This window comes from Parasteatoda tepidariorum, chromosome 4, assembly GCF_043381705.1.
Source record: "Parasteatoda tepidariorum isolate YZ-2023 chromosome 4, CAS_Ptep_4.0, whole genome shotgun sequence".
Taxonomy (NCBI): Eukaryota; Metazoa; Arthropoda; class Arachnida; order Araneae; family Theridiidae; genus Parasteatoda; species Parasteatoda tepidariorum.
The window spans coordinates 59,880,010-59,907,205 of record NC_092207.1 but is presented as its reverse complement, the minus strand read 5'-3'; the positions used below and the strand labels follow the sequence as shown (position 1 = coordinate 59,907,205).

Below are 27,196 nucleotides of genomic sequence, written 5' to 3'. Positions count from 1 at the left end.
GGTAGCTCGACGGACAGCGCATGAAGTTCAGCACTTTACGGTAGAACAGTTTAGCGAGGACCGATACCACCCACCCGCTTACTGACCACAGCCATCTAACAAAAATAAAGCAACTGAAATCTAGTAAAAAGAAATGTACGGATGGTTTTTTCTACACTAGGGAACGCTGCAAGCTCCCTCCATATCGCCTATATTTCCTACCGTTTCCGTTGTATTTTAAAGCCATTTGGCTCATAACGTGATCAATGTGTTTTGTGATTTTTGCAAATGTGCTATTTGATTACTTATTACTTGTATTTACAATGCTAAAGGTGCTAACAGTAACGTAAGATAGTGCACAGCTTGCAATAAGAACAACAGTAATGAATAAGTGGAAAGAGGCCAAATCAGGACTGCCAAAAGAGCGAGTTATTCAAAATCCAGCAACCATGTCACATTTTTTAACAATATATCTATAAATAACTAAAACAAATTTTCACTTCAAACCCTCCAGAATTACTTAATAACACTAATATCTTTTGAAATACGGCAGATTTCAGCAAGAAATTTAGTGCCAAACAGGGCCACAAATCTCTTTTATTGAGAAGGATATTGCAGATATTCTTGATCTTTAGAATATTGTTGATATTCAAGAAAGTGTACAGGAAAATATATATTTCTCTATGATCTTTCCCGCTCAAACTTTTCCGACATTTCCGTTCAAAATTCCGTCAACTTGGCGATAGAATTCGCTTGGCGATCATCTTTTTCAGTTGATCAACAAAATATAGGGTTATTAAAAGTCCGGCATTCAAGACAAAGTGCTTGTCAAATCTTTATTTAATTTTGAATGCTAGACCTGGCAATCAAGATTTTGTGCTATCTGTGACGTCATAAATAAATAGAGATACTTACGTTTACGCTAATCGGTGTTGATTTGACATCCTTTCTGATTTATGAATTGAAAAAAATGGGAATAATATTTTAGAAATCTCTGTAATTGTTGTGCTACACTCAGCATGACATTCTCGACTGTCATTTTTGTAACATACGATTAGTTTAGAAACGGTTTTGTATGTCTTCTCAAGTAATTGCTCTTAACATCTGGAATCTGTGTTAATGATGGGTATGTCATTTCTTCACGCAATCCAAAAATACATAATGGGGATTGATTTCCTTTTTTATTAATTTAATGAAAAAATGCTTAAATTCTTCACAATATCTGTTGAAAGCATCATTTTATTATTCAATTTAAACTTCTCAATATGGAGTTAATGTATGTATCAATCTTCCACATTTCCGTTTGTTGACAATTTTACTTATTAAATAAAACAACTAGTTGTTTGGGTAAAATTGTATCCTAATGAATTAAATTTACATAGTTTATTCTGATTATTGGTTTATTATTATTTCTGATTGATATTTTAATGTTTTGTACCGATATTTATGTCCCTTGATTGTTTAAATATAATAGGTACGGTAATTGAAAATTGACAGTTATACAAGCAATTTTACTTAAAATATGGGTTAAATATGTTTTATTTTTTAAATTTTATTTATTGTGCAAATTAGCTGGGTTTTCATAAAGTATTACACTTAAACAGTGTATAGAAATGGACAATAGTTGGGAGTGTCAACTCGCCGTTATTGTGTCAAAATTGTGATGAGGTCAGAAAAATAGAATTCTGTCTTCGGTATTATTCTTATTAATTTTATAAACATGTTAATAAAATTTTATAAACTTTTTATTAAAATAAATATCCTTAAATTTGTGGTGGTAGCCTGTTATTACTTTTTCCAATTGAAATTACAATGGGATTTTCTAAAGTAGTTGGATTCATACTTACTTCTAATAATTAAAATTTTTGAATGATAGAACTGGTGTTGTTTTTAATTAATTTTTATTGTTTACTTATGCTATATAGATTTAGTTTAAATATGACCATTTAATAAATCAGGGGCAGAAAGTTCTCAGAGCTTAATATTTCTCCTAAAATTATAGCATTTTTTAAAAATTATTTTTTGAAAGTAAAGTTTGTATAGTGTTTAAAATTTTTGTGGGTAATTTTTTTAACAAGGAGAAAAAAATAATTTGATTTTGCACATTTTTTTGAATAAGTCAGTATGTGTTTTAAAAATAAAGGAAATCAAAATATATTGAAATTATGATAATTTATAAAACTGAATTTCAACTCAAATGACTAAGTAAATTACATATTTTATTAAATAAATTACAAGTTATATGCCTTTTCTTTAACAATACAAAAAGTATTCTTTTTTGTCAGTAAGTTGCTATGGCATAAAGAATCAAAAAATATGTTAAAATAAACTTTAAGAATGTATATTTCAATATTAAAATGACTTTTCTATCTTATGCCTTTTTTGTTCAAACACTACATTTTTAATTGAGAAACAGTATTAAACAATAGTCAAGAAAGAGCAATTTCTTAATACTAAATTTATCAAAGATTATTTTTGTTCAATGAAATGAAAAATATTAATAGATTATCTTTTTGTATATACTAAAATAACATTCATAAAATTTGAATTAATTGTAATAATTTTTTTCTCTTCAACATACAAATCAATATAATATTATGACAAATATGTTCACATTATGTTAACATTAATATAATATGATAAATATGTTCACATTATTAAAAAATGGGATCAAGTAAATTGCAATAAAATCATGTGAACTGTGACTCCGTCAAAAAGCAACTATTCAAATGAATGGTTTGAGACTTGCTAGACATAATAAATAATATATATTAAAAATATCTGGATTTTAAAAACCTAGTAAAAATCTAACAGAAACGGCAAGAAATCATCCGTTAAACGACAGAACTGTTTTGTCAAAAAGTTAAAATGATATATGTAAAAATATCAGACTTTTAAAAAAAAAATATATGTGAAAGAAATTTAAAAACTAAACTCATTTGAAAATTAACAACAGCCGAAAAACTATTAAATCACCACTTGTATCTACCATTGAATCATCACTAAATCTAATGTAGGCAGTAGAAAGTGATTACTTAGCTGCACAATTTGATTGAATTTTCATGTTATAATGACATTATATGTATGGCCATTTAAAAATCAGGGAAATTCAAATTTGATTGTAAAAGCAGTGAAAGCAAAGCATTTAATTACTTTGCATCATCTCAAATAATAAAATGCGCAATTCAAATTTCGAGTGTTATTATAATGTTAAATAAAAAGTATCAGGAATTTTTATTTTTTAAATCTATCAGAAAAAATATAGCAATATCTATTCCCCCATAAAAAAACCTATCACAACAATCATGGATTTACAATGAAATTTGTGCTAGTTAAACACTCTTAGAAGTGATTGTTCAAATGTAGACTAATTTTCATGTTGTAATATTATACAGTTATTCCCACTTAAATGGATATCCGATAATTGAATAACTCTTTTATAAGAAAGAAATTTTATCGAATCCAAACCGTCTATTTGAAACTGATGTTACATTTCCTCGTTTAAACATTTATTTGTTGTTTCCAATCGTCACTTAATTACATAAACAAGAAGTATTGAAATGAAAAATGTTATTATTAAGAAACTTTTCACTGGCCAAAATGGAACTTTTGTTTTTTTGCTGAGAAGAATAGAATGCAATTGGTGGTCATTTCAATAGAGACTTCCTATTCATTTGTTGCTCTAAATAAGTGTTAGTCGAGTGGTGTAAGAATAAAATAAATCTTGTTGCTAGTTATATATTGGAGTAAGCAAAGGTTTTTTTTGACACATTTCACTTGCACATCAGGAAGCTACAGAGTAATTTATTTCAGGATCAAGGTTTGTAGTCCCCTTATGGTGCACCCCGTGCCAGAATCACAGCGACAAGGTGACATTGTGTCAGAGTTGTTGCGAAGAGATTTTTCTTTTGAGAAGTAAAAAAAAATCTTTTCTACAGAAATTTGCATGTATTATTTAAATCATGCATTTCGCTAATAACTTTTTGACACACTCAATTCATGCCGTTAGTATCGTAAAAATGTTAAGATTATATTTTCGATTTTTACGTGGATTTCAAATATCCTAATATATTTCAAACAATATGGAAAATTCGAATTGTGAATTTGAGTATTTACTTTTCAAGGCAATAATTCTATCAAATTTTTGGCAGCTATTGCTTTTGATTTCTCCATAATTTTTAAATTCAATATTTTTGATACAAAATTATTTATGACAACAACCTAATCTCAAAACTAAACACTCATTTGAGAAGTCCAATTTGCGTGATTTTGTTGTCGATCTTTTTTTCGGCAATTACTATTGCAGATTTCATGATTTTTAATTACTTTTTTCATTGTGATGATTATTTGCAAAATGCGAAGAAGGAAATAATTTGTGCGCCCCCCCAATAAATTGCTAGAATATCATCCATAATATTAGAATAAAAAATTATTACACGTTCAATTAAAAAAGATTATAATTATTATTATTTTTTTTGTTGTAAACACAGCTCTTTTGTTATTTTAAATTAGTAATATGTATGTTTGTTATAATTAAGAGTATCTTACAGAAAGATATTAGTGCTAGAGATGTTTGTCACAGATAGCTCAAAAAAATTCTGCCATAGGGATGGTGCACTATTTGCTTTAATAAGAAAAAGTTTCAAAAACTTGCTTACACACTAGTGTACAGTGTGTCTTTCTCTAAAGTAAGATAATCATTACTTACTCCAGTGTATAACTCTGATTTGGTTGTAGGATAAGTGCAAAAAGGAATGATTTGAATTTTTCGAAAATAAAAATAAGTCTTGGAAGCAATACATTTCAGAAATACCCAAACTGAAATAGCTAATCAATTTATAATTTTTCAAGCTCAAATTTTGAAGAGAAAAAAAAAATGCAGAAAGCATTTGAAAGGAATACACAAGTAATAGGTATAAGCTTTAGTAGAAAGAGAAAAACAAATTTTGATGACATAGATCAAGCTGTGTTAGACTGCTTTCAAGTGAAACGAGCTAAAGATGCTTTGATCTACAGAGCAATGATCCAAAAATTTTTTTTTTTAATATTTTAAGATGAAGAGTATAGTAAAACTTTATTTTATAATTATATGAAGAAATGCTAAAATTGCATAATAAAATTTTATTAATACCTCAAACCAACTCTTAAATAATATGAGACTGTTTTTCAAATTTTCTGTAAAAAATATGCTAGTTTTTAAAAAAAATGAAATAAATAAACGTTAGAAACTTTAAACTTTCTGTCACTATATGAAATTAAAATTATTTAAATCTAGGAAAAAATTCCAACCCTGTTTAACTTAGATATTTTTATAAAAAAGAACAATTTCTGTATAAGCATTTTAAAATTGCAGATTTATGATTTTTTAAAAATAATGTAGCTTCTTATCATCAATTAAATTAAAAATTGTAAAAAAACTTGTATTTTTTTTCTCTATTTTGTTACAATCAAATTGAAAGAATTTATATGAATAATATAAAATTAAATTATTCAAAATATTTTATTTTCAAAAAAGTTTTTTTTTAAAAAAAAACCTATTTGGCTTAAACCACATTGGTTTAAACCAGCTAATCCTAGTACAAAGCAATCATTTTCAATTTTCCAAAATTCATGGAATCCCAAAAGCATTATTTCAAGAAGAAATTATAAGCTTCATTAAATATGTATTTTTTACTCTTTAAAATAGTCAAAATAATTTACAATTAATAATGCCCCCTCTCGTAAACAACTTTAGAGAAAACACTATGATCCCTATGTTTGAACACTGTGTTCCTCCAAGCTACTTAAAATTACCCATATCTGTAATGTTAATTTTGTTTCTTGAAAATGTGGCTCTACGAAATATTATTAATGAAATAGTGGAGAAATTTGCACACAATGTTAGAAACTAACTAAAAAATTATAAAATTTAAAATTATATTTAATCGGTTTCATTGGAATGAGAGAATTATAATGTGTGTCTAACAGCCTTGGCAGGGAGGAAAAGATACAGTTGTGGCTCATTACTATCACGCTCTGGTACTGTTATTCATATCAGTGTGGTCTTCGGATCATCAATGAGGATAGACCCCTGACCGCCCCCAATATTGCAGCATTAACAATCAAAATAGAATTTTAACTAATTTTGAATCTTATTTAGCCTTATTATATACTTTTTGAACTCATATATATTTCTATTTCTGAAAAAATATTAGTTGATAAATGATATTTAATTTATTATTTCAGCTGTATTTAATGTTACAGATGTAACTAACATTTCAACAATTGCCATTCCTCCTGAAATGAGTAATGAAACGCAAGGAATGATAGTGAAAGATAATGCTACTACTAATTCTTCCGACATAGATGTGCCGCCAACTTTTCTTCAAACGACTGGTGCCCAAGTGATTTCAGGAGTATTTGTCTGGTTTGCACTCTTCTTGACTTGCCATCAGGTATCAATTTATTCTTTTTTATCTACAAATTGCATTATCAAACTTGGATTACTCAAATCGTCATCACAAACGAAAAATACTCTGCTTTACTGGAGAATTTGATATATTAAAAATTTAATAAATTACTTTATGACACAAATAGGCAAAATTTTATTCAAAAAGGTTATGTAAACAAATTTCATAAAGAAAACTTTTTATTAAATCCTTAGTTGGATAGTTTAGGAGTCTTAAAGTATGCACAGACATTAATTTATATATATATATANGTGTGTGTGTGTGTATATATATATATATATATATATATAATTAATTGTAAAAAGAATATTCATAACATAAATTGTTGCAGGCCAAATCCCAGCTCATTACTTGGCCAGGCCAAAGGTTCATCCCATTTCTGGTACAAGTTAGTAATTACGTATTTTAAAGAACATCCAATGATTACTAATTTAATTAATTACTTTTATTAGTTTTCTGCTAATGGTAGCTTAACATATCTGATTAATTACTTTTATTAGTTTCCTGCTAATGGTAGCTTAACATATCTGTTTTGTAGTTCACTGAAGCTGAAATGATGCAATATTTCTCTCCAATGCGAAGGCACACTTCGTTAGTTTTTTTGTGTTTATACATAGGTACTGGACTCTTCTTCATCACTACATTGATGAAAGTTGTCATTTAAAGTCTATTTTCTTTTACAAAACTAATGTTACACAGAATAATGTTGATCTCTTATGTTGAATTTTTTTGTTTTTTGCAATAATTTCAATAATTTCGACAAATTATTTTTTATGCAATGAAATTTGAAAAATAAGAAAACTAACTTCTGAAAATGCAAACAGTTTTATTTTAAATGTAAACACTGATATGAATATGTGGTTTAAATTTCTTATTAAAACGATTGAAAATTTTTTCTTTATACAACATTTTTATTACAGATCTACCAGCATCTACGTTATTACACGAGTCCTTCTGAGCAACGTTGGATTGTGAGAATTTTATTCATCGTACCCATTTATGCTTTTGATTCTTGGCTGAGTTTGCTGTTTTTTCATGACAATTATTATATATATTTTGATAGTGTTCGGGATTGGTATGAAGGTAAGATTCTCCTCCTCATCATTACATTTTAACAGTCATTTGAATAATTTTAACTGCTTTAAAATGTTTCCAAAATAGTTGACGTATGTTTCCATATATCTGTGTTCTTAAAGTTTTATACACATTAAATTTAAAAATTGCTTATTGCACATAAATTGACTGAATTACCAATTTTCTTTCATCATAGAAAAAACTATTTTATTATTAGAAATTGCACATCAACATCATCTAAATCTTTTCATTCAATTATATCTTTATACTAACTACTAAAAAAGTGATTATTTTAATCTACTATTTATTTAAATGGATTCACATGATCATAATGAATTGAAACTAAACTTTACTGCATTTAAAAGTCTTTTGTATATTCTTGATGATTTCATGGTACTGAAAAATTACTTCTGATTAACGCTGAATTTCAAAAATATCAGCCTTAGTTTCTGTACATCAATATAGAAGTTTTGTTGCAGTTACACTTATTTCTTGTTTATATAAGTTTGTAACAAATATTAAGAAACAAATTGTTTTTCTTAAAAATCACTGAAATATGTCTGATTTCCACTATGTTAGTAATAGATAATACAATTCCATTTAATTGTTTCGACTTCCTAGTTACTTATATGTTCTTATTCTTGTTTTATCCTGCAGTTATCGGTACAGATTTTCTAAATTCCTTATTTTACTCCCATGTTTGGATAATCACTTTTTGACATGTTTGATTTGTGACCATTTAATTGTAAATTCACATGAATTTTATCTCCACATCTGTTATGATCCATCTGCTATTGATTTCCGCACTGATTTTTAAATTTTTTTTTTAAAGTATAATATTGCAACATGTGCATCTTGTTTCATTTGTGAAGATTTCAGAGTTTTTAGATTTTTGAGGTTATACTGTAGTTTTTAACGTTGATTTCTTCTCACAATCATTAAAATTGTTTATTCTTTTCTATTATTAATTTTTTTAAAACTTGCATGTGCTATGATTTTACATTTCTTTAGATAAAGTCTACAAATATAGACATGATATTTTATTACTTCTGGAGTATTACATTGAAATTTTTTTTTATCAATTATAGTTGAAAACTTCATTTCTTTTTATTGGTTATCTCTCTACTTATTGAATTTTATGTATTATATTGCAATTTGGTTCTTTTTATTATCTTGGATATTTTCTTGAATTATCTGTTTAGAAACTTGATAGTTACATTCTAATGATATTTAAAGTTAATAATGAATTAGAAAGGGTGTAGAATATGTTTAAGAAGTTTAGACAGCTCTTGGGAAACTTTTTGTCTAATACAATTAAGAAAAATTGCCACAAAATTTTTTATTGTAATAAAAATGTGTTGCTTTACAAATTGCAATTATAAATTATTGCTATTTCAATGATTTCTATAATCAGGGATGTGATTCTTACGCGGACTCGCTGATTTCCGCTTTTTTTCTGATTTTTCCATTTTTTCTGCGAAAATATTTTTTTGAGCAAGTTAAAATATTTTATGATGAATTTAATTTTCCTTGGAGCGAAAGTATTGAAGTCCTCATTCCTCCCTTTGAAGTTTCTCTAAAAATCATTTCCTTGGGATAAAACTGGTTGATCTTTATACAGGGATGAGATTTTTTCGCTTTTACCTCTCGAATTTTAGCCTTTTTATTAAAAACTCCAATTCTCTGAAAGTTTCGTTTTTTTTAAAAATAAATATCCCGCTTTTTTTGTGAAAATTCAGTTGTTGAAATAAAATAATTATATTTATTTACTATTTTCAGAGATAAACAGAAAATTCAAACTACGTCCTTGCTTCTATCCCTTCCACATTTTTATTGCTTCCTGTATTCTGGTGTAAATACAAATGAAAAAAAAAAATACAGGTGGATTTGCGATGAAAATATTTATTATTGTTATTAGGCCTGATTATTTAAAAATTGCTTATTGCGATTCTTATTTACGCTATTTAAATATCATATGTTATGGTTCTTATTTACGAGATTTAAAAATCCAATTTCGCGTTTTGTATTTATGTATTTTTAAAATCGCGATTTTATTATCAAACATCGATTTTTGTATTTACCCGATTTAAAAGTTGAATGTTGCGATTCTTATTCAGGTGATTTAAATATCGTACATTGCTATTCTTATTTACGAGATTTAAAAATCCAATATCGCGATTTGTATTTACGTGCTTTTAAAACCCTATGTAGCAATTCGTATTCATGCGATCTTAAAATCCAATGTCGTGATTCGTTTTTGCGGTTGTAATATCAAACATCGATTTTCGTATTTATATGTGCTTTAAAAATTAGACATTGGGATTCGTATTCGCGCGATTTAAAAGTTATGCATCATGATTTGTATTTTTGTATTTTTTAAATTCGATATTGAGTTTCATATTCATGTGATTTAAAACCCTCATATCGGAATATATNATATATATATATATAAATTCTTGGATTTCCTCTTTTTTACTTTCTGACTACTCTCATCCCTGTATAATTTTTAACACATGTGTTAATTTATTCAAGGCTTATGTGGAATCAAGTGAATTTTTTTTGTGAAAAAAAAAATTTCTATGCAATGCAAATTTTACTTTCATTCTGAAAATATTTTGTATATATAATATGTCCTATTATAACTAAAATAAAAGTGCTAAAAAATATTAGGTTTTAAGAATTTTTTGCATTCCTGTGATTTAGTAAAAATTATGATAAATATTATTGTATTTGAAATTATTGAATTAAATAAGATAAATAATTGCTGTATTTATTTTAGCGTTTGTTATCTATAATTTCCTGAGCTTATGCTATGAGTATTTGGGTGGAGAAGGCAATATCATGTCAGAAATTCGTGGAAAACCAATCAGGTATGATCTGTTTAAATTTTATTTCTGTAAATGAAATAATTTAAGCTTGATTTAAATCATGATTAAATTGGGAATTTAAATTGACTGTTTTTTAAAAAAAATCATAATTCTGAAACTTTTTTACTCACTATTATTTTTATTTGCATACTGTATATATCCAAGTATATTAGTAAAAAAGATTATGATTTGATTACGAGATATTGAATTTCTAGTATGTCAGTGTATAAGTCAGCTCCTAAAAAAACCAAATTTGTAAAATTTAATAACCAAACAAATTATTAAGTTTAAAAAATTTTCTCAAGTTAAAAATATTTCACATTGTTTTTTTCTGAGTGTGATATATTTGCTTTCAAATAAAGATACTATGATTTGCCTCCTCAAATAAAAATACATTAAGGAATGCTGTGAGGCGTTTGAAGACACTGCTAACATTATTTAAACCAACACAAATGATGTTTTTAAGAATCTTAGACATAGACTTTGGACAGCTGCGAGGAGCAAGGTACATGGACCAGAGTATTATTGCGCCTAGTGCTTTTTAGCTTAAACAAAGTTTAGCAAACACATGACATGTTCTGTAATTCCCAGGCCTTAGAACAATGTTTCTCCAGATGCTCAAATCTTTGAGTAAAAAAGACTTCACACTCGCAAACAATATGTTGTGAAGTTTCTTTCTCAAGATGACAACCACAACAAAGTGGATAGGATGCAATACTCATAATTTGGAGGTGTGTTTCCTGAGGGTATAATGACCAGTAAGAAGACCAATTGTCTTTCTCAAGCCATTCCAGTGTAGCTTGAGTAGCTCTTTTTGATGCACACCATGCTTTTTGTGACTGCCAAGTCACGATTTATCTCCTTAGTTTGTCTCTGACCGTCCCAGTTGTGCCATTGTTCATAGGCAAGCTTGCCATCGAGCTTGAAAATAGAAACCCTGTAGGATGTGAGAAAGATTCCCAAATTTGGTTCAGGGCCCCAGAAAATTGCGCTGGAGCAAGCTCGTCCAGGCACCCAGAGTCGGTATGTCTTTTTATGAGTAGAAAGGTCACAGAGGACCGATAAGCACTCCCACGCTAGAGAAGAGGTGAATTTACACCTTGTTAACGACAGAAGAGTCGCATGACTGTCAGAACAGATGTAAATTGGTATATTATTGTTATTGGAATGTCGGCATATCTGACAGCATAGACTTTTGACTGGAAAGACGTGGCATAATTACCAAGAGGAAAGTGAAGCTTGATAACATCATTGGAACAGTAAATACTTGACTCTGATTTAAAACCAAGCCTTGAAAACCAAGGCTTCCATATCAGACAATTGCCCTGTTACAGTTAAATAAAAAATCACACTAAAAATATCAATCAATCAATCAATTTAAAGGTAGAAATACCACTGCGGTTAAGAAAACCAGAACTGAAATAACTGAACAAAATTTTCCTTGCAAATGATAAATAACAAAACTGAATTAAGCCAGGTAAAATAAGAAAACTATTTGGCTCAAGTGTGATGCAGCTACATCAAAAATCCCAATCAGCTGTTCTGGTGTTCCTCCTCGTAACCTTCACTGCAATGAGGCATTTAATAGAAAAAGTAATTAGTTGGTGAACCAAACCTGTGCATAAGATACCTAGTGACCAGATATGTAATCTATAGAAATAGAATTCCATAAAGTGAGCCTAATGACTTCCTTTCTGTTACCTGTAACAAAGGTAGCTTCATTGCCTTTATCAGAGAAAAATAAATTATTGAATAAAATGTGGTCCATTAACACATCCCCCCTTCCCATTGGTTGCAATCACTGTTACCACACACGATGTGGTGGGCATTCACATCACAGCCGAAGATGAGCCTACAGCCAGAGCTACATTAGTTGATTACTGCGTTAGCCGCATCAGCCAGTGTGTCCTCCTCAAAAGGGCGATAAGCCGAAACAGCAACAGAGTCAAGAGCTGAATCTTTGTTACAAAATTTTACCTTAACAACAACTAAGCCCATATGGAAGAAGTTGACAGGGTTAAAGGCATTTAGATTTAATCTACCCAAAATGCAGTACTCTAGGCGGGTCACAACAGGTATCATAAAGCATATTAAAACCCTTATTGCTGATGATATATATATGAGAGTTGTTCAGTTTATATTAATGAAATTATTCTGGAAAATAAAACTTCCTGTTCTGAACAAAGTAACTCTGAAATTAGTGATAGTGTGCTTCATTATTCTTTTGTCATACAATTTGTTTTTGTTACAATTAAATAGAGTGAATAATACTAATTTCTGGTTTGTTGTTTGTCCTTTTTAAAAGTAGTCTGTTATGTGTATACTGTGCCTACTGTGAAATATCTTAATCTTTTCTTTGGGCCACTTAGGGAAATGTAGTCTATGTTTTGTAATGATGTGTACTAAATTACTATTATTTCCTGAAGTCAGTCAACACCTGAGGCACATAGAACCAGTAAATAAAAAAAATTGAAATGAATATTTATGTGCAAGTGAAGTAAACTAAGACTGCCAGATTTTAAAATGTGATCGTGAGTTTTTAATATGTTCTTTTCAAAGCATGCATTCGCTGTTTGTAAAACTTATCCAATTTATAAAGCAGGGTTCCCACGGTCCTTGAGAGTCCTTGAAAGTCCTTGAATTTTTTTTGTTGCTAAATTTAGGTCCTTGAAAGTGCTTGAAAAACGTCTTAGGTCCTTGAAAAACTTGATAGGTCCTTGAATTTGTCCAATACTGCCGGCGGCCCTTTTCATAAAACACCCGCAGATCTTCCTCGTTCTTTCTGTTTTGTTCCCGAGCTCTCTCACGTGGTTTTTAACGCCACCGTTTCTAACCGGGCCTAGCGTCTTGGTGTCTGCCAAGCGCGCGGAGCACAGCAGACAATCAATGCGTTCGGGGCGAGACTCCACTTCATCTTCTGTCGCATATGCTTAGATCTTCTTTTTTCTTATCGAAACTGGAATACTCTCGAATTTCGTAACAATATGTACCTTGTAGTTTTCAATAAATTTGCCGTTTTACCATCCGCACTTGTCCTTACGTTTGCGTCATTTCAAAACTTTATTGTAAAGCGTATTCGCAAAGGCACGGCTTCGTATTTGTGTTATGTAGTTTAGACTAGTTATGCCTGGGAAGTGCTATTTTAATCCCCAATGGATGGATAATCAAGCTTATAAAGAATGGATTTTATCGATGCCCGAAAAGAAGTTCAGAGCCAAGTGCCGATTATGCATGAAGGAGATCGATATCGCGAAAATGGAAGAATCTGCTCTGAAATCACACATCAAAGAAAGGTAAAACAAAAAAGCAGTCTCATGCCCTGAGTTCTCTTTTTCCAAAGACATCAACATCTAATTCATCTGGTGTAAATACTCCTTCAACATCGTGTGCCCCATGTGAAACAGAAACTTTAGTGGCCGAGGTAACATTGTCTTCTTATCTGGTCAAAAGGAATGTGCTTGATGCTGAAATTCTCTGGAGTCTGAAGTGCATCACTAGTAATTATTCATGTAACTCCTGTGAAGGGATTAGTAAATTGTTCTCCAAAATGTTTGCTGATAGCTGTATAGCGAGACAATTTTTTTGTAGTGCCACAAAGTGAGCCTATTTGGGCTCCTTTGGATTGGCACTATACTTCAAAGGGATTCTTATAAATGAGCTGAAGAATGTTGATTGCTACACTGTACTCTTTGATGAGACGTTAAATCAGTCTCTACAATCTAAGCAGATGGACATTATGGTAAGGAATTGATAATAAAGTTTGCACTAAGTATCTTACCTCCCAATTTATGGGTCATGGAACTGCAGAAAATATTTTGTCCTCTTTTTACAAATGCATGGATGATGGTTAAAAGCTCTCTAAAATACTTCAATTATCCATGGATGGACCCTATGTCAATTGGAAATTCTATTAGAAGCTTCAGTGTGAATTAAAAGAGAAATATTCCCACCAGGTCATATTCATTGGCAGTTGTGGATTACACATAACGAATAATGCTTTTAAACATGGTGAAAATGGGATATGTTCCTTCTAATTTTTATTTTCAGAAAGAATTGTTGCTGCATAACATTTAGAGAAGGTTGTGTAAATTATGGATGAATAATTTCAGAAACGATGTTTAATAGAGGAGAGGAGGGGGTTATGGAATAGTCATGGAATATGGAATACCTAAGATTTAGCTCTGTCTTTCATGCAGCCTTCACATGGAAATACACAGGATTAAAGGATTTCACCATTAACACCTCATTACCATTAGTTATAGATTGTGCTGAAAATGATTTTGTGAATTAATATGTAAAACCAGTAGGGTTGTTTTTAAAAAAATATAAATTTTAGTCCATAATACATATACTCTCTTCTCTCTATATAGGCAAAGCATTTAGGTATTATATTTGAAATTAATTATTGCCACAACAAGCATTGTTGCTTCTAGTAAAATAGAAGAGAATAATTTTTAAAATTGGTCTTAGATTAAGGTCCTTGAAAATTTTGTTGAGGTCCTTGAAAAGTCCTGGAAAGTCCTTGAATTTCAATCTCATCATAGAGTGGGAACCCTGTAAAGAATAATTGTTTTCAAAATTAAAAAAAAAATTATATAAAGAAAAATAATAGAAAAAAGGAAGAAAACTTTTTTTTTAAACTTCTAAAAGTTTATGTTAATTAGTCCGATTATTAGAATCTGAGTTCTAATTCCAGTTTGCTTGTTAGTTTAAGATTTGAAATAAATGTAACGAATAATTAAATTACAATAACTGTAATTATTACATGAGCAATTGTATGCTATACTTTTAGATTACTTTCTCACGTGCCTTAGTGTATTTTATTGTTTTTGTTAATTTATAAACTTTAATTTTTATTAAATGTTTCTCATTTAACAGGTCTAGTTGGTTATATGGAACTTGCTGTTTAGGCGGGAAACAATATAGTATAGGTTTCTTACGATTTTGTAAACAGGTAATTTTTTATTCTATTTTCAATCACATTGTTCAGCAATTGTAATAATAAGTTTTTACATTTTATTATTCCTTTTTATTATTACTTATTCCTTTTTTATGACTCTAGGCAACACTTCAGTTTTGTGCCGTGAAACCCATGATGTCTGTTATTATACTTATTTTGCAACCTCTTGGAAAATATTCAGATGGAGATTGGAGGTAAGATGAGAAAAAAAAAAAGTTTTCCCAATCTTTAGTATTGTGAAATATGCTGCAAAAGTTTAATGTATTAAGTATGGCATATTGTGAACAGTCCATTATTACAACAGTTTTGCTATTCAAAATGCTGATTTTAATGATACAGAAAACGCTATGTTTATAACAAGTTAAACAATTACTAGCCATCCATTATTGCATTTTTTATTTATTTACGGAATTACATTTTTTTTCACTCTGAGGGGAACTACTTCACTAAAATGAGAAAAATAAGATATTTTAACTTATTTCCGGTATCAAAATTTTGCTTTATTTCCTTTTTGCAATCCTGACTCCTATATTTGTAAAGTTATGGGTGACTAACAGCAAAGTTTACTTCCTCCTTACAAAATTAATATTCTTCTGCTATTTTTTAAACATCCTGCTGCATACCTGAAAAAAAAAAGTATTTTTTGCTGACCAAATATCTACCATACCTTCTTATATCTTTGCTTGCTAGCACTTCCAGTTTATTTTTGAGCCAGTTATTATTAAAATCAATATTCAGTATTATCAATAATGTCTATTATGCTACATTTCATTTTTTTCATACTGCAATTCTAACATTAATATATGAATTTGCTTATAACAACAAGTTCGCCATAACGTCAACTCAATTTGGCTATGTCTAACGCCATTTGATCGTGGTTATAATGGATTTATACTGTATTTATATTTTTTGTTAAAATAAGTTATATTTTCATGTATATTCATATATATAAAAGTGTATTTTTGTTTTTGTTTCCAGGCCCAATAGTGGATATTTATACATCACAATTATCTATAATATAAGTGTAACATTTGCTCTCTATGGGCTTGTTCTATTTTACTTTGCGACAAGTGAGCTTTTGTCTCCATTTGAACCTGTTTGGAAGTTTTGTACAGTCAAGTCTGTCATATTTTTGTCTTTTTGGCAAGGTAAGTTTTATATATGAATCTTTAACTACACAGGCCTGCGATGAAAAAAATACAAGGGGTCTGATAGCTGAACTTAATGTATTTTTTGGTGCTGAACTGGTTAATAATAATAATGAAAAATGTCCATCACGTCACATTTTTTAGAAAAATTCAATTTTACTGGAATTTTTATGAACATTTACCATAAAAAAATTTTCGTTTTTGAATTTCTTCCCTTCTTGACTGATCAGCATTCTACTTTGGTCAAATCTACAAAAGTACCCCTCTATCACTACTTCCTGTCACTGTCCCTCTCTCTGTAACAATCTCTCTTTACCAATAACGCCGCGAGAATCCATATCTAGGTCCGCTGACCTCTGAGAAACACTAGCAAGCGTAATAGGGAGTCATTTTAAAGTTTGCTTCTTTTTGGGCGTTTCGTGAAACATGGCTTTGAGTTCAAGACATTGTGAAAATTTCCCAGATGACTTTTGTTATACATGCAGCGAATATAATGTTGTTAAAAATCGCATGAGGAGCATTACAGACTATGTAAAACAACTTTATCTCGCATATTTTGACATAAAACTCGGAGATCAGGACAAATCTTGGGCACCTCATAAAGTTTGTGTCCAGTGTCTCAATGATCTACGCTTATGGCATCTAGGAAAGAAGACTGCTTTACGATTTGGAATTCCTATGACGTGGAGAGAGTCCCAAAACCATTTTGATGATTGTTATTTTTGCTCCTGCCATGTTCGTGGGTATAACCGGAAAAATCAAAGACTAATATCTTATCCTGATAGCATTCCATTGGCCATACGCCCCGTTCCTCATGAACCTGATGTGCCTGTGCCTTTGCCTCCAACTGAATTACCAATCATCTCTTCAGAGTCTTCAGACTCGGAACATCCAGAAGTTCAAGGCTCCGATATCGAATATAAACCATCTCTAGCAGGTTTACCTCAGCCCTCCTGTCAGCTTGAGCTTAATGATCTGATTAGAGATCTTGGCCTTTCGAAAGAGGCAGCTGAATTGTTAGGCTCCAGACTGAAAGAAAAAAACTTATTGGCCAATGGAACATCTTTTTATTGGTACAGGAAGCATGAAAAGGAATTTATTAAGTACTTTGATGAAGAGAACTTGGTCTATTGCTCTGATGCTGTTGGATTGATGAGTAAATTTAATGTCATTTACAATAAAGATGAGTGGAGGATGTTTATAGATTTTTCTAAAAGAAGCCTCAAAGCTTTTCTTCTTCATCATAGGAGCCAGTATGCATCAGTACCAGTTGGACACTCAGTATATTTAAAAGAATGCTACGAAACCCTGGCTCTCATCCTGAACAAAATAAAATATATCGACCACAGGTGGACCATTTGCGGTGATTTGAAAGTTATCTCCATGCTTCTTGGTCAACAAGGGGGATTTATAAAGTATCCATGTTTCATTTGTGAGTGGGGCAGCCATGACAAGACTCAACATTGGGTCAAAAAAGAATGGCCGAAAAGACAAAATCTTGACCCAGGCACCAAGAAAGTTATTCGAAACAGCTTAGTTGATCCGAAAAAAGTATTGATGCCCCCGCTATATATAAAATTAGGTATAATGAAGCAGTCTGTCAAGGCTGTTCCAAAAGAGGGCAATTGTTTAAAATACCTGTGCAAAAAGTTTCCAGGTTTATCCCAAGCTAAGTTGAAAGAAGGAATATTTGTTGGTCCAGATATACGAAAAAATTCATGAAGGATAAAGAATTTGAGACAGAAACAGAAAAAGAAGATTGGGTTGCTTTCAAAGATGTCGTCAGTAAATTTCTGGGTAATTACAAGGATCCTGATTATAAGGAAATTGCAATTAAAATGCTGGACAAATTTAAAACGTTGGGTTTCTCCATGAGTGTAAAAATGCATTTCCTTGGTTCACATGTGAACTTTTTCCCTGAAAATTTAAGAGCAGTCAGCAAAGAACAAGGGGAAAGGTTCCATCAAGATATCAGAGATATGGAGCGTAAATATCAAGGAAGATGGGACAAGAACATGTTCGCTGACTACTGTTGGATGATAACTTGAGATAAACCTGAGATTAAGCATAAAAGAAGATCATCAAAAATAAGTTTCAGAGGAAAACGAGTATATACTTAAATAGAAACTTTTATCTTTTGTTTTTTGCTTGTTTTGTTTTTTGTTTCAAACTTTCATATACACATTCACAATATTTGTTATTCTTGGTTAATCGTCAATTTTACGTAAGTTATCTCAATAAAAAATTAAATTGGTATGTTGGGGATTTTCTTCTAGAAACTGATGTAAAAAGTTTGAACACAAGGAACTTATTGTTTTTTTCTTGACCAGAGGTGACTTCTGTGGTCTGGTAACAGTATTTTTTATTTATTTTAACCTATAAAAAATTAGCTGATCAAAATGAATGAAGAGAACAGTTACCGGATAGTACATGCAAAATTGTTTGAGAGAATTCCTTTCCAAATAAGATTTTTGTAAAAACATTAATATCGATTTTATAAAAAATCCTGATGTGATTGGGGAAAATGAAGGTCATTTTCGAAATCAGCACATCAAATAACATATTAATCAACAATAACTCCTCTTGTATTTTTTAAAAAGTTCAATTTCGCAGGCTTGTGCTATCTTTATCTCACTAATATTCATTATTTATCTTTTACATATTTTCAGCATTACAGATTTCAGGTCTAAATTAATTAATTAAAAAAGGTGTTTTAAAAATACTAGTTTTAGCAGATCTTATGAATTCATGATCAGTAAGAACTAGTAATGTAACGTCTAATCCATATCATATTTATTGTAAGGTCTAGTTCTTAATCCAATTATTATCTATATCAATTCATCAAGTGATAGCACCCACCACTTCAAACTTTGATTTTAAAAAATAGGATATTTATAGATTTTTTTTGTAATTTCAAGAGCATTAAGATTACTGAGGGGTTATAAAGTTAAAAAAGTTTTATTTGCCAAAAGGGTTTCCTTTTTATCATTTTGATTAATGTAATAAAATCTATAAGAATTTTTAAGCCTTTTAAGTTATTCGCTTACTATTCATATTGAAGAAAGTTTTCATTTGAACATTGTTCTTTTCAAATAAGTAGACTAAATATTTGTTGAAACGGTATACATATATATACAGTCAAACCCCGCTATAGTGAACACTGTTTATAGTGAACTCCCGGATACAGTGAACAAAATGTTTGGTCCCGTGCCTTGCTATACCCGGATAATGTTATTTTTTGAGGATATAGTAAACCAAAAAAGTGAGGAAGTTGGATATAATGAACTTTTTTCTGTCTTCAACTGATTTTTTTGTTGTAATAATTTTGAAATTTCTACTTAAAAAGAAAAAATACAGATAACGATTTTCAAAACCATCTATAGAGGGGAATGTAGCGATAGCATTTTTTCTTGTTTGCTTCTTTTATCTCACTTTCCCATCCCTAAACAAACAAAGCAGATGTTTCCAACCCAGGCAGACGATGTAAGGTGTCAGTCGGATCAATATGCATTTTCTGTCAGAGGGAATGAGCAATTATTCATTATTGGTCAAAGGGTTGGACACTAATATGTGTTGATAATGCCCTCATTTCAGCTCTTTTTTGCTCTCAGTTCAGTTTAAAAAATCCTGCAAACAAGTGTCTCAAATTTAACTATGGCGAGCAGTAAACGTAAAACGTTCTCCATTGATGATAAAATGGGCATAATCAGAAAAATTGAAAATGGATGCAATCAAGCTGATATTTGCAGGGAATATAAACTATCCAAATCTGCAGTTTGTAACATATGGAAAAATGGGCAATTAATAATTTTTGCTCATGAAAAAAATTTACATGGCAGAGAAAAGTTGAGAAAAGCAGATCACAAGGATGTTGAAAAAGCATTACCCCCTACTGCCCAAAACAAGTTCACCGCCCCTTAGCACACTCCCACCACCCCATTGAGAAATAATGCTCTCTCTCTATATATATATATCTGTTATCAATAATTTATTTGTTGTCTTGAACCTCTTTCAATTTGAGTAAAATCTTTCAACAAAAAGTAGCTGTTTTTGTAAGTGCATTTAATAAATTAATCTCGTGGAGTAGTTTTACATCTGAAAGTAAAAAAACTATGTCTATGTATGCATATTTTGTCTCTGAAAATGTTAAATATTTTATTGTTTGGCAAAAAAAGTTTTACTTTGAATGCATATACACAAAGTGATTATAACATCATTTTTAATTGACATAATTGTCATTATGCAAATTTTTCATAGGAGGTAAATGTCACTTAAATTTAGCCCTAGTAATCTTTCGAATAATTTTGCCTCTGAAGAAAAAGCACTTTTGGCGAGTGATTTTTTTTTAAAGCTGTGATCTTCTTTTTCAAGCTTTGGATATTTGTGACAAAAAATTCAAAAATCATTAAAATTTTTTTATTTTAATATGTTTTAAGCTCTATTTAATTTGATATCTCTTGACGTTAGTTTTTTTTACCTTTCTTTTTGCAGGGTTCGTGTTGGCAATTCTTGAAAAAGTTGGCGTGATTGTACCAATATTTGCAACTCGAGTGAGTACTCACACTGCAAGCGCTGGCACTGTTTCAGCCGGTATTCAGAATTTTCTGATCTGCATTGAGATGTTTTTTGCTGCACTTGCTCTGCGTTATGCTTTCCCTTATAGGGTATACATGCAGGATTGTGTGACTGATTCCCAAGGACGTTCTGTTACAATGCAAAGCATATCAAGTAGCCTAAAAGTAAGATTTTTCCTTTTGTTAATGATAAAAAATTTGTGAAGATAATAATAGAGATAAAAACTTATATTAAAATCCTCAAATCAATATGTGTTTCATTCACGATATTTATGTCCTGTTGCTGTGTAGGTCTCATTACTAGTTTGATTTGTGTGATTTAATTTAGATAGTCTATTCCATTTCTTAAAATTGTAGAAAAATAATTTTTTTAGTTTATTATTAAATATAGGGAACACTAACATTTCAATATGTTTCTTAGTGCTAGAAAAATCATGAATTTGGAATGGTTATTAACCCAAGATGCCTACCATCAGGGATGAAAGACTTCCGCAAAAAAGCGGAAATTCACTTTTTTCTCCCAATTTTTAAAATTTCCAACCCTGTTCCAAAAACTTAAATTTTTGGGGAGTCCAATAAGAAAAAACAAAGCCGCCCGGTCGTTAATCGGACTTGGAACGAATTTGTTATCCCCTGCAGCCGCCTGAGAAAATGATCTTCAGAAGAAAATGGTTGGAGCTTCAACAGGTATGCCGTTGCCTTGACTCGACAACCACGACTTCTGTGGAGTTCTAAGCAGTTTAGTTTTGGCTGCTGATATTTGATTTCTTTTGTTTGGCTGATTTTCAGAATTTTAAATATTAGGAACTGCGCTGGACTCTGCTAAAATCGCGATTCTTATTCATACGATTTTAATATAAATCATCGATTTTCAGATTTAACTGATTTATCGATTCATATTTAACTAATTTTATTTTTGACCACTTTCATGCCTGTACCATTCATCTCCTGAACAAAGCTCAGACGAATTACAGATAACAAAAACGGATTTTTTGAGTCTTGTGATATACCTATTATATACCTAGGCAAATTTCAGCTCAATGGCAAATCAAAGTGGTCATCTGTTCCTTAATCAAGCAACACTAGGATTGCATTTAAAAACAGAGAAATAGCATTAATTTTATACAAGGTCTATAGGACACAGCAAAAGATCTTTACACTTGTCTTGTCTTGTTCAATTAATTTATGACTCCTGAAGTGCTGGGAATTATTGTTTTTCATAAAATTTCAAAAATTCATGGACGAAAATGATCGTTATTTTGAATGAAAATATTTAGTAACGAAAACATTATTGATTGCATTATTGAAAGTATTATTGGAATTTTTTTTCCAGCAACTATGAAAAATAATCATTTTGGCATTAATGAATTCTTTGATATAATATTCAGCAGTCAATGGTAGAAAGCTGGAAAGAGTGATGTGAGATTTCCCTTTCGGCTGAAGCCACCTACGTTTTAATGCAAAAGAAACTAGAGTAGAAAAAAGAGAAAAATATTTATTTGCACCATTCAGAGGAATTGGGGATAAATTCATTCTTATAAACTGGGATCCTATCTTCCTGTTAATGAACAGTTAATGGCTTTTCATGCTAAGTGTCCTTTCAGAATGTACAATGTGAAAAATAAGGCATTTGCCTGTATACATGGCACAGTATAAAGCAGCACTTTTGTCTTACATGTTCCAGAGCAATGTGCAAAGAACATCATGTTAATATGTGTAAAAATTGCTTTGCAAATAAATAAATGATACTTTTTTAAAATTTACATGAAGATTGAGAGTCATGAAATCATCTGCAGATAGTCTGCTTTAATTCTGATTCACTTTTGAAATAGGTTTATGCACATACGTCATCATTTAAACTACTGGTTATCATTTCCACAAATTTTACAAAGGAGAGCGCTCTAGGGTTAAGTCTCTAAAATATTAAGTCCCTAAAATATTAATATATCCTTTCAGAATGTACAATGTGGAAAAGAGGCATTTGCCTTTATACATGGCACAGAATAAATCAGCACTTTTGTTTTGCATGTTCCAGAGCAACGGGTAGAGAACATCATGTTAATATGTGTAAAAATTACGTTGCAGATAAATAAATGATACTTCTTTTCTTGCATGAAGATTGAGAGTCATAAAAGTATGCAGATAGTTTACTTTAATTCTTATCCACTTTTAAAATAGGTTTATGCACATACGTCACCTGTGAGACTACTGCTTACCATTTCCACAAATTTTACAAAAGGGAGCGCTATAAGGTTAAATCTCTAAAATATTAAGTCTAGGAAAAGAAGGATTTATATTTCTTTACAACCGCCTTCCAATATAATCTGCAGTCTAATTGTGCTGGTTGTTTAAAAAGAGGCAATAATCTTTGATAATTTTTATACGTTTTTTAAACCATATTTAAAAAGTAAGTGGAAATTTGGGAAAACTTTGTCATTTATTGAATGACAGGCGTAATACTTAGCTACGGAAAGATTGCTGATGCAGATAAAAATTCTTTCATTTTTCATTTGATTTACTTTGATTTACTGAACTAGATAGATATGTCCGTTATTAAGAATCCGAGAGATCATAAATTTCTGCACATTGTTGGAATCTGGAACATAAATTCAATTTTGATAATGCTAGTATTATATCCACCCCAATCACATCATCTCATCTTATTCACATTATGATATGAAAATAACTTATATATAAAATTTTTAAGGGCTTGCATAAAGATAAATTCAATAGATAATGAGCTATAATAATTTTTATCTTATGAAATGTTCAAATTGTTTTTAAGAAAAGCTGAACTCACCAGTACACGTGTTCTAACTAAGTCATGATATAACAAGACACACCAAGAGCTAATGCTTAAAATCCTGTGCCGTTACCTAAAATCGATAATATCTGCAACGGTGAGTTTGCCAACTGAATACTGAAAAACAGCACTCTCTGATTGGTAGAAAGACCAACAGCTGTGTATTAAATTCCCAATACCTGTAAATCAAATGGAATTATGTAAAGAATGTTACCCGGCACTGGTACCAGTTAATGAAATTCATCTGCCGGAACTGAGCAATGAAAATCTGTCTGGGTAATGAGTCATTTCCTGGTAGCTAGTAGACCTTTTAATCTTTGATCTTACGTTAGAATGTGTTGTATATTTGGTAAAATTTTTTTTTAAGAATTTCAATATGTTAAAAAGAAAAGTTGGAACAGTAAAGAAACTAAAGGGACTGATACGTCCTGCTTTGTATATTACATTAGTTAAAATTGCACACAAACTTTGATGCTGCATTGAAGTATCATCTTCATTACAAAATACAGAAAAATGGTAATGAAAAGTATTTCATTGCCTTTTTCCTGTATTTTGTAATGAAGATAATACTTCCATGTAGCATCAACATTTGTGTGCAGTTTCAGCCAATAAAATACATTAATTTGTGAATTTTTCTTTTATTTATTAAGATCTTTATGTATATCACGAAGTCGCGCAATTCGTCTCTTGACTAACGTTTTTTAAGTATCATGAAAATATTTGTGCATCAAAAATGATAATTTGTTGAATTTTCAAAATACTATTCTTGATCAAAGGCTTTGTGAAAGTTGCAGGTTTGATTTTTTGTGCATTAGAAATTCCAACTTCATTCTTTTTCAAGTTATTGTATTCAAATAGTCTTTTCAGCTTATTGTAATATTTAATTATAATTTTTTTTTTGTTAATTAAAAAAAAAATTAAGAGGACTCTTTTTAGTTTTAATATAATAATACCATTTGAACTTATTTTACTTGCAAATGTTGTTTCACACTATTTTCTTCAATACTTTTATTTATTATTCTCAGGAAACAATGAATCCTAAAGATATTATGAATGATGCCATACATAATTTTCATCCTCAATACCAACAATATACTCAATATACTGCCCCAGCCGCTCCTGTGAGTCATTGGGGCAGCATTCAAGATAATCCTGCTCCCCGACGCAGCAACAACTCTCAACATCGCCAAATATCTACTATAAGTCATAATTATAATGAAAAGTCTACTCTTCTCAGCTCTGATGATGAATTTCAGTAGAACAAGCTTTGGTTTTTCATCTCTTTGTTTTCATCCTCTTATGTGCAGAAGATACTTAAAAAGAGTTCACTCTAAAATCTGAACAAAATAAATTTTGGAAAATCTACTGATTTCTAATTTTTTTAATTTTTATTTAAAGCAACTAAAAAAACGAATAACATTCTTAAGTGTCAAACTTTAATTTTATATTTGAATACAAAGGACTCAAGAATATCCAGCTACTACAATTATAATTTATTCCAGTAAATTTGATAATTTTATGAATAATCACATTTATTATTTTGCTATGAGTAAATTGTGGCAATTTATTTTGAAATACTTAAGTAAGAGTGCATAAAATATGCAGTCCAGCAAAATTTCAAGCAGATCAAATATTTCCATGTATATATGTTTTCAAGATTTGCACAGAATTTAAATGTTATTGATTATGGGAAGCTAAAAAGTTATTCTTATAATTATATAAACATTTTAACATATGCTTGTCTTCTGCACATTGTTATTGTCATCTAGTCATTTGTATATTTTTGATGCTTTAGTTTTTTTTAATATCATTTTTGTATATTGATTGCTTTTTTAATCTGTTTTTTAAAGAGTATTTATTTAATACATTCTGTTATGTCTGCAATTATATTTACTTCTTTGGTGTTTTGTTTACTTGTAAAAATGTTGATAGTTTTTTTAAATGTTGATAGAATTTGTTTATTTTCTTCTTAAAGTGGATTATATAGTTTATCAATTTCAGTTTTATTAAGACAATTTATGTAATTTTCACCACTCAAGCAGTTGTCACAATTCTAATGAACACATTTGACCTTATAAAAAAGTATACCTTTAATACTTTTTTTAATCAGACATTTTACAATGCAGTAAACAAAAAAACAAAACTAGTTAAATAAAAGTAAAAAGTTACAATTTTGATAGAGATTAATAAAAATTACTAATTGTAAATTGTATCATAATAATAAATAAAAAATTTCACTGACGCTATTATTTGTCAATATATAAAACAAGTAATGTCTATAAGTTGTATAAAAATGTCATGTCTTGAAAATTTGAATGTTAGCTTGCATGCAATCTCAATTTAAGTGAAAGTTCTTATTTCGATTTTCTACAAATGTCCTTGACTGTATCTCAATGCCATCTTAGTTCAGCACTTCTCTATCAAGGGATTCTGTCGGACTCAAAACGAAAAGAAAACATTACAGTCCAAGCTATTGTTGTATTACTGAATACATTTTGCCTTGTTATCTATATAGTTAAGGGGATGGCCGACTTTGTTTCATTTTTTTCATACTCTGCTCCTTAGTAAAAAAAAAAAAAAAAGACAAAAGAAAATTGTTTTAAGGCGATAACAGGCTATTTCTGTATTTAGTATATAATGCCATTATTAAAATGCAGATAAAAGTTGTAGCAAAGGGAATTAATATTTTTAAGGCTTCAATGATCAGGCCTATCTATTCACTTTGATAAGCAAGCCAAAATTTGTTTAAAAGAAGCATTCATTATGATAAATAATAGTTTTTACTCTCTTTTTGTCTCCTTATTTTTTTTCCTTGCATAGCTTCGGGTGGGAGGAGTCACATTTTTGTTTACTTATGAAGGGGTTGCTGAGCCAAAAAGTTTGAGTGACATTTCCCTAAGGATTATACAGATAAAAAAAACTTTGCATCTTAGAATAACTATTCACTATTTAAAGCCTCTATAAATAAAACTTCTTCAAAAATAAAATCTTTTACTATATTTTGATTTTCACTGTTAGGAATGTACATTTTAAGCTGTACTAAATTATTAAGTAAGTCAACTTACTAAGGTTCAGTTTTTACAGTTATATTATTAACTTTTATTTGTTATTCAAAATTCGTTATTATTTTTTGAAGTGAAAAATAGTCTCACATTGCGATTTCAAACCCAACTATTTTGGTACATTTGTCTCTCTTATGGAAGTAATGTATGATGAAATTAAAGATAGAATATCTTAAAGGGTAAGACAGAAGAAGTAACTGAAAATGTTGTGGGACTCAAGTCCTGAAGTTTGTGTTATTACTGTTGTTGTATATTAAATGTGATTGTTGATATGCTCGAT

The 27,196-nt window shown here is 30.0% G+C and overlaps 1 protein-coding gene across 2 annotated transcripts; it reads left to right on the top strand.

Annotated features, from left to right (window-relative positions):
* The first annotated feature begins 821 nt into the window (after window positions 1-821).
* On the top strand, window positions 822-26,759 carry LOC107450187 (transmembrane protein 184B). Of its 2 annotated transcripts, none has more exons than XM_016065934.3 (9): window positions 822-1,105; window positions 6,205-6,413; window positions 7,349-7,511; window positions 10,282-10,372; window positions 15,248-15,323; window positions 15,432-15,523; window positions 16,308-16,477; window positions 20,969-21,216; window positions 24,880-26,759. In XM_016065934.3, exons 1-9 carry the CDS (start codon window positions 1,099-1,101, stop codon window positions 25,111-25,113), a joined length of 1,290 nt encoding a protein of 429 aa, XP_015921420.1. In that variant the 5' UTR covers window positions 822-1,098; the 3' UTR covers window positions 25,114-26,759. The 2 variants fall into 2 exon arrangements, with proteins under 2 accessions (XP_015921420.1, XP_015921421.1); XM_016065935.3 differs by having other exon boundaries at window positions 856-1,105; window positions 6,223-6,413.
* Window positions 26,760-27,196: the final 437 nt, after the last annotated feature.